At 44.1% G+C, this 9458-nt stretch overlaps 1 protein-coding gene across 1 annotated transcript in view; it reads left to right on the plus strand.

Moving 5' to 3' along the window:
* Nucleotides 1–9458, plus strand: part of TNKS2 (tankyrase 2) — an 81616-nt gene that overhangs the window by 64957 nt on the left and 7201 nt on the right. The window contains 3 exon segments of the mRNA XM_073596414.1: nucleotides 4707–4804; nucleotides 5856–5930; nucleotides 6031–6136. Coding sequence (XP_073452515.1) covers nucleotides 4707–4804; nucleotides 5856–5930; nucleotides 6031–6136 — 279 coding nt within the window.

Consider the following 9458-nt stretch of genomic DNA (forward strand, 5'->3'; position numbering starts at 1 on the left):
AAAAAAAAAAAAATTTTTAAAGCGCCCTGTCCTGACGAGCTCGCGCGCAGAAGAGAACGCATACGTGAGTAGCGCCCGCATATGAAAACGGTGGTCAAACCACACATGTGAGGTATCACCGCGACCGGTAGAGTGAGAGCAATAATTCTAGCCCTAGACCTACTCTGTAACGCAAAACAATCTGTAGAATTTTTTAAACGTCGCCTATGGAGATTTTTAAGGGTAAAAGTTTGACGCCATTCCACGAGCGGGCGCAAATTTAAAGCGTGACATGATGGGTATCAATTTACTTGGCGTAACATTATATTTCGCAATATTAAAAAAAATTGGGCTAACTTTACTGTTGTCTTATTTTTTTTTCAAAAAAGTGAATTTTTTCCAAAAAAAGTGCGCTTAGAAGACCGCTGCGCAAATACGGTGCAAAAAAAGTATTGCAATGACCACTATTTTATTCTCTAGGGTGTTAGAAAATAAACAATATATAATGTTTGGGGGTTCTAAGTAATTTTCTAGCAAAAAAACCTGTTTTAAACTCTTAAACACCTAAAATCCAAAATGAGGCTGGTTTTGAAGTGGTTAAGTTACCTCCGGTTCAGGAGTCTGGACTCTCCTGCTCTACTTTGGGATCCTTGCGACCTCAGCAAGGTTCCCAAGCGTTCCCTTTGCATCCATTATTGGAGCAAATGATCTACGCAGACTGGGATCATCCTGACGGGATATTCTTGCCTCCAAAAAGGTTTTCTATCTTATATCCTATGGAGGAAAAATTCAGGAAGAGATGGGATACACCTTTGGTGGACGCCGCCATTTCTTCAGTGAATAAGAATTTAACCTGTCCAGTGGTTAATGCCCAGGTATTTAAGAATCCGGCCAATAAAAAGCTAGAGTCCTTGTTTAAAGCCTCCTTTGCGGTAGCTGGTGCAGCAGTTGCAGCCATTGGGATTTGTCAATCCCTTAGGCTCGGTTCACACTGGGGCGACTTGTCAGGCGACCTAGTCGCCTGACAAGTCGCCTCCCGTTCTGTGCTATGGAACCGTTCTAATCGGAGCGACGCAAGTCGCTCCGACTTAGAAAAAGGTTCCTGTATTACTTTGGGGGCGACTTGGGGCGACTTGCATAGACTTCTATGCAGAAGTCGTCTCGCAAGTCGCCCCGGCAGTCGTTTGCAGGTCGCCTCGCTGAGGCGACCTGCAAGTCGTGCCGCCGATGTGTGAACCGAGCCTAAAGGACCTTGTTAAAAGGTTAATAAAAAACCTGCCTTGTCAGGAGGAACCTTCCGAGGAATTGTCGGAGCTTCCTCATGCCTTATGTTTTGCAGTGGACGCATTGAAAGACTCAATTCAGCAGATGTCTCGTTTTGCGTTACTGTCTGTACATATGCGCGGGGTTCTGTGGCTAAAGACCTGGTCTGCTGAGACGCCATACAAGAGGCTACTTGCAGCCTTTCCATTTCATGGAGAACACTTGTTTGGCGAAGATCTGGATAAATATATCCAAAAGATCTCTGGAGGAAAAAATGCTCTCCTCCTTACTAAAAGGAGAGGTAAGCAACCCTCTTAAAAAAATTCCCAATGCTCCAGGACCTAGTGCCTCTTCCCCCAAGCGGTATCGACGGCCTCAGCCGTCAGGGTTTAAAAAACCTCAGTGTCAGAGGAAGCCCTGGAACCAAAAGTCCAACTCCAAGTCAACCTTATGAAGGGACGCCCCCGCTCTCACGGTTGGGGGGCAGGCTTCGGCGGTTTTGGATGCATGGGAAGATCTGGTCCAAGACAGATGGGCTATTTCCACTATAACACGGGGTTACAGAATAGAGTTCCGGGAGATCCCTCCAAACCGTTTTTTGTACTCAAGGGTCCCGTCGGATCCAGAGAGAAAGAAATGCCTATTCCTAGCCTTGCAGCATCTGCTGAAGCAGGGGGTAATTGTTAAGGTTCCGCACGAAGAAAGATTCAGGGGGTTTTACTCGAACCTTTTTACCGTGTCGAAACCAAATGGGGAACTGAGGCCCATTTTGGATCTCGAGGCTCTCAACCTTTTTGTAAACGTCCGATCCTTCGTAACGAGTCGGTTCGTTCAGTAATAAAATCTCTGAGAAAGGAAGATTATTTGACGTCCATAGATAAGGACGCATACCTTCATGTACCGATATACGGTCCACAACAAAGGTTTCTGCGTTTCGCAGTAGAGGGCCGTTATTTTTAATTTGTGGCACTGCCATTCGGTCTAGCCACGGCCCCCAGGGTTTTCACAAAGATTCTGACCCTGGTATTGGCGTTCCTAAGGTCCCAGAAGATCTCCGTGGTAGGTTATCTGGACGATCTTCTCTTGAGGGATTGCTCTTGCACCATCCTTATGCAAAACGTGTCAAAACAGTGCGGATTTTGCAACGCCTGGGTTGGATTCCAAATGTGGACAAGTCAACCCTTTGCCCAACCCAGACCTTGGTGTATCTGGGTCTGGTCTTGGACACCGCCCAAGAAAGGGTGTTTTTACCCCCCTTAAAGGTCGTTTCCATAGTGGAACTCGTCCAGAATGTGAAAAAAGAACCAAGGCCTTCTATTCGGCTGTGCATGAGGTTGCTGGGCAAAATGGTGTCATCCTTCAACGCAATTCCATATGCACAGTTCCACTCCAAGGTGTTCCAGAACAGCATTCTGGGAGCCTGGGACAGGTCTGCTCGAACCTTAGATCATCCTATGGTTCTATCCCCACAGGTACAATGGAGTCTCTCTTGGTTAAAAACCAGCAATTTGAGAAAAGGGAAATCTTTTCCACCGGCAATCTGGAGGGTAGTAACTACAGATGCCAGTCGCCTGGGTTGGGGAGCAGTCCTGGAGGAGGCGTCTGTCCAGGGAATATGGTCCCAGACAGAAAGGACTTTGCCCATCAATCTATTGGAGATTCGGGCAGCTCGTCTGGCTCTGCGTTTCTGGACGTCCAGTCCGACAACTCCACGGTAGTGGCATATATCAACCACGAGGGAGGTACCAGGAGTCGGGCAGCCCAAAGAGAGGTAAACTACATATTGACCTGGGCAGAAAAGCATGTGCCGTTTCTTTTGGCAGTATTTATACCGGGGGTGGACAATTGGCAGGCAGACTTCTTAAGTCGCCAGAAATTGTTGCCGGGGGACTGGTCCCTGCATCCCAAAGTTTTTCTACAGATCTGTCAACACTGGGGGACCCCAGATGTGGATCTGCTGGCATCCAGATTCAATGCCAAACTGGACAGGTTTGTATCCAGGACCAAGGATCTGCTTGCTGTTGGAATAGATGCGTTGGTAGTTCCTTGGGATCAGTGTTCTCTGATATATGCTTTCCCTCCGTTCCAAATTCTGCCGCACTTACTACGTATAATACAGGAGAAACGAAAGCCAGTGATCCTAGTGGCCCCAGCGTGGCCTTGGAGATCCTGGTCCTCGGAGATTGTGAAATTGGCAGTGGGGGACCCATTGGTCCTTCCGTGCCGTCCAGACCTGTTGTCTCAAGGACCCATATTCCATCCTTTACGGTTGCTAAATTTGATGGCATGGCTATTGAGACCAGAATATTGAAGGACCGTGGTATCATGGGTTCAGTCTTGTCTACTCTGATAAATGCTAGAAAGTCAGTTTCTAGAGCTATTTATTATAGAGTCTGGAAGTCATACATTTCTTGGTGTGAGGAAAGGAAATGGAACCCTTGTAGGTATACGATTGGAAGAGTTCTGGCCTTTCTTCAAGCAGGAGTAGACTTGAAGCTGGCTTTAGGGACAATTAAAGGACAGATTTCGGCCTTATCGTTTTCTTTCCAAAGACCAATTTGCTTCCCATTCTTTGGTACAAACTTTTGTTAAGGGAATAACGCACCTAAGGCCGCTGGTTAAGCCGCCTTTATGTCCCTGGGATCTAAATTTGGTCCTGTCAGCTTTACAGTGTCAACCGTTTGAACCTATTGGGCATATCCTGTTTGTCCTATTAACCAGGAAATTGGTCTTTTTGGTGACTATAACTTCGGCTAGGAGGGTGTCAGAATTAGCCGCCCTTTCTTGCAAAGAACCTTTTTTGTTTCTTCATCAGGACAGAGTGGTCACGCGCCCTTGTCTGGATTTTTTACCTAAGGTAGTTTCCAGATTTCATTTTAATCAGGACATCATTGTACATTCCTTTTTTCTGACTGTTCATTCAGAAAAGGAAGGACAGATTTACCGGCTCCTTCCTCCACTCTCCATCCTGATATCTGGGACAGGAGGGGATCAGAGGGGGACCGAAGGAGCACGGATGGTGACACGGAGGGGGGCAGAGGGGGAGGAGGAGCACGGAGGCGGACTGGAGGAGCACACAGGGGACAGGTCAGGGGTGATCAGTGTCGCGGTGGGGACAGTTACAAGCACCGATTTTTATGTATAAATTTCAATAAAGCAGCTGGAAGTTGGGGTGAGAGGAGAAGTGGCTGTCAACTGCTTTATTGAAATCTATACAGGGAGATCGGTGCTCGTAACTCCCCCCACCGCGGCACTGATTGCTTCTGACTGCCCAGGTATCTGCTCAAGCATCGGAGCATTTGCATGAGTACAAGTACTCGTGCAAATGCTTGGTATCGGTGCAACCCTAATTTCTGATGTTTATTATCTGGTGATTGCTGTATGTCCAAAAATATTCTGAACCATTTTTAGATTTTTTTTTTTTTTTTTTTGTTTGATTTTGGATCTCTGTGCCTCCTTTTTAGGTTTGAACCCTTACTTGACGCTTAACAACTCTGGCAGCGGAACTATATTGATTGACCTAGCTCCAGATGACAAAGAATTCCTGTCTGTAGAAGAGGAGGTAAAAGCCTTTGTAGCCTTAAGATACTGCTAGATGGTAGAAATTGTCTAACCAGAAATATTTCCATATAAATGACCAAAAGCTGGCCATACATGGGTTAGGGTGTTTTTTTTTTTTCTTTCGTTCAGGCAGTGGGTGAACTGACACTCGAGGTGGATGGGGGAATCCTCTCCACTGTGTCATTGCATACAGACAATGGAGAGATTCCCCCGCCATCAGAATACACTGCTATATCCTGCAGTGCTGAACAGAAGTCGATTGGTAGAGCGACTTCTGTTCAACTGCAGTGGCCATGCATGGATTGTAATTAGTCCATTCCCTGTTGAACAGGCCAAGTCTTGATCCATATATGGCCCGCTTAACTTTGGCAAAACAATTATGCAAACTGCTAGTAATTGTACATTGGTATTGAGTTTTTTTCTTTTAAAAGTTTTTTTCTGTCCACATACTTGGGCAATTGAAAATTAGCCTATTGTAAACAAATCTATAAGCAGAGAAAAAAATGAAAGTGACAATTGCAACTCTTAGTAGATTCAGATGGCTAAATCTTACCTTTTCTGTTGAAATAAAGCTTGGGCACGGCCCTCTCTTGAGCCCTCTATTGTTCTTTAATATGATGGTTAACCTCATTGACCAGTATGATGGCTTGGGAGCTGGGAGGAGCAGAACCAAGCCCAATTTTTTTAGGAAATGTTGAGATTGTAATAATGCCTTCAGCTTCCTTTATCTGGATCTCCTGGTCCTGGTGTACATGCATTTTTTTTCAATTTATGCTTTATTTTCTCCAGTTTTGTGAAAGTTAAGAAAAAAAAATTACAAATATATTACATTTGTTTAAATAATCATTATGAAGTCCTGCCGGATCCTAATTTGCTCTGTTAATTTGTCAAATTAGAAAATGAACAGTTGATCTTTTTTGTCTGTTTGCTTGAAATTTGTGCTTTCCACATCCTCTAGTTCTTTAGTCATTATTCCTTCAAAATCTTGTGCTGTGATACCTGAAGTGAAGTGAAGTGAAATGTAATGTTAGGTTGGGTTAATGTTTTTTCAGATGCAGAGTACTGTCAGAGAGCACAGGGATGGAGGACATGCTGGCGGAGTTTTCAACAGATACAATATATCAAAGGTATGTAGATGCTAATGATATATTGATGCTTTTCTTGTCATGGGTTTTTTTTTTTTTTTTTTTAATGCACCTAACCCATTATGTTCCAATGTTGCTACAGATTCAAAAGGTTTGCAATAAGAAACTTTGGGAGAAATACACACACCGGCGAAAAGAGGTTACAGAGGAAAATCATAATCATGCGAATGAAAGGATGCTATTTCATGGTAAGACTAAAAACATGGATTGAAGGAAACTACTACATGTTAACCACTTCAATATCGGACACTTGTACACCTTCCAGCCCAGACCAATTTTCAGCTTTCAGCGCAATCACATGTTGAATGACAATTGCGCGGTCATGCGACGCTGTACCCAAACAAAATTTGTATTTTTTTTCCCACAAATAGAGCTTTCTTTTGGTGGTATTTAATCACCTCTGGGGTTTTTATTTTTGTGTTACACATTTTGAAGAAAAAAGTTTTGTTTTTTTTTTTTTGTTTTTTTTTTTCTTCGTTACAAAACTGTAAAGTAAGTTTTTTTTTCCTCCTACAGTGAGGAGGTGGCACCGATGGCTGCTGATATGCCTCACCGATCAGAGACGCTCGCAGACATCACTGATGGGCTATCCCTGGTGGCCATCAGTTGGCATCCTCGGTGCAGACCCCCTCTGTCATGAGAGCAGCCAATCGGCTCTCCTCTACTCGCGTCCATCAGCACGAGTAGAGGAAAAGCCGATACAAGGCTTTATCTGTTTACACTGTGATTATACAAAGCTGATCACGTGGCAAAGAGCCTCGATCAGACTCGCACCACACCACCGATCACTGCGCGCCCCCGCGGCTTATCCTGCTGGACGTTAAATGATGCCCAGGCAGGATAATGAAGCCACTTTCCGGCCGTCGTTTTGCTATATAGCGGACGGGAAGTGGACAAGTGAGCACATTACATTAAAGTGATTGTAAAGTCAAATATTGTGCAATGCTTTTACACAGAGCAGACCCAAGCCTCTTCTTCTTGGGTCCTCTGCCTGTGCTCCTGGCTCCTCCTCTTCTGTAGTTCTCCATAGGAAGCCGCTTCCTATTGGATACCATCTGCAGGCTCACTCTGGAGCCACGCTGCTTGCATCCTTAGACACAATGCGGCTCGGCCCTGCTCCCTCATCACAGGATTTGATTCACTGCAGCGTGAGGCATTGGCCCCGACTGCCGCAGAAAGCCCGAGAGCGCAGGGTGACCCGGATTGAGGACTCTGGTAAGAATAAGGGTAAGGAGGCGATACTGTTACCTAAATGCAGGGAATGCATTAAGGTAAGAAATGTTTGAGCTTTAGAACCACTTTAACGAAGATTACTGTATTTCACAATGCAGCTTGATTTTATTGAAATGATTGCCTTCAATAGACCTACCTATTGCAACGCCCCCTCTTAAAACTGAGGATGTAGCTGTGTTCAGAATTAAGCAATCACATTCAAACTCATGTTAAATAGGAGTCAGTACACACCTGCCATCATTTTAACGTGCCTCTGATTAACCCCAAATTAAAGTTCACCTGTTCTAGTAGGTCTTTCCTGACATTTTCTTAGTCGCACCATACAGAAAAAGCCATGGTCTGCAGAGCGCTTCCACTGCATCAAGAATCTCATTGTTAAAAGTATCAGTCAGGAGAAGGGTATAAAATAATTTCCAAGGCCTTAGATATACCATGGAACACAGTGAAGACAGTCCTCAAGTGGAAAAAATATGGCACAACAGTGACATTACCAAGAACTGGATGTTCCTCCAAAATTTATGAAGTCGAAGAAAACTGGTCAGGGAGGCTGACAAGTGGCCTACAGCAACATTAAAGGAGCTGCAGGAATATCTTGCAAGTACTGGCTGTGTGGTACATGTGACAACAATCTCCCATATTCTTCATATGTCTGCGGTAGAGTGGCAAGGCGGAAGGCTTTTCTTACGAAGAAAAACATCCATGCCCGGCTAAATTTTGTAAAAACGTCTGAAATCTCTCAAAATCATGTGGAAAAATGTGTTATGGTCTGATGAAACCAAGGTTGAGCTTTTTGGCGCAAAAACACTGCACATCATTAAAAGAACACCATACCATCATGCTTTGGGGCTGTTTTTCTTCAGCTGGAACAGGGGCCTTCCTCGAGGTAAAGGGAATTATCAACAGTTCCAAATACCAGTTAATGGCACAAAACATTGTGGCTTCTGCTAGAAAGCTGACCATGAAGAGGAACTTTATCTTTCAGCACAACAACCCACAGCATACATCCAAATCGACAAAGGAATTGCTTCAACAGAAGAAGATTGAAGTTTTGGAATGGCCCAGACCTGAATCCGATTGAAAATCTATGGCGTGATCTGAAGAGGGCTGTGAACAGGAGATGCCCTCACAATCTGGCAGATTGAGTGTTTTTGCAAAGAAGAGTGGGCAAATATTGCCAAGTCAAGATGTGCCATGCTGATAGACTCATACCCAAAAAGACTGAGTGCTGTAATAAAATCAAAAGGTGCTTCAACAAAGTATTTTAACTACTTGCTGACCAGCCACCGCCATCATTATACTGAGGCAGGTCGGCTCTTTCCCGCGAATCACCGTAGCTGTACGTCAGCTCCTTTTAAGAGCCATAGCAGGGGCGCGCTAGCCCGCTGCACGGTGGGGGACCCAATGCGTGTGGCCGACGGCCGTGATGTCCGACGGCCACCCGCGATTGAGGGAAAGAGCCAGAACAGGGATCTGTCAATGTAAACAGACAGATCCCCGTTCTGACTGGAGGCGAGAGATCTGCTCTTCCCACTGATTAGGAACAGCAATCTCTCCTCCTCCTCCAGTCAGTCCCATGCCCCCACAGTTAAAAACACGTCCCAGGGAACACATAACCCCTTGGTCGTCCCCTAGTGTTAATCCCTTCCCTGCCAGTGACATTTACACAGTAAGCAGTGCATTTTTATAGCACTGATTGCTGTATAAATGTCAATGGTTCCAAAAAAAAGTGTCCAATCTGTCCACCGCAATGTCGTGGTCCCGCTTAAAATCTCAGATCGCCACCATTACTAGTAAAAAAAAAAAAAAAAATGCCATAAGTCTATTACCTATTTTGTAGACGCTATAACTTTTGCGCAAACCAATCGATATAAGCTTATTGCGATTTATATATATATATATATATATATATATATATATATATATATATATATATTTATTTTATATCGAAAAGTAAAAATTGTTTGTTTTTTTTCAAAATTGTCACACTTTTTTGTTTATAGCGCAAAAAATAAAAAAACTGCAGGGGTGATCAAATGCCACCAAAAGAAAGCTCTATTTGTGGGAAATAAAGGATGTCAATTTTGTTTGGGTACAACGTCGTATGACTGTCCAATTGTCAGTTAAAGCAATGCAGTGCCATATCGCAAAAATGGCCTGGTCATTAGGGGGAAATTTTTCCGGTCTGTAAGTGGTTAAGGGTGTGCACACTTATGCAACCATATTATTTTAGTATTTTTTTTTTCATTTTTACTTTCCTCCATCTAAAAGATTTCAGTT

Source organism: Aquarana catesbeiana, linkage group LG08 (assembly GCF_042186555.1).
Source record: "Aquarana catesbeiana isolate 2022-GZ linkage group LG08, ASM4218655v1, whole genome shotgun sequence".
In the NCBI taxonomy this organism is placed as follows: Eukaryota; Metazoa; Chordata; class Amphibia; order Anura; family Ranidae; genus Aquarana; species Aquarana catesbeiana.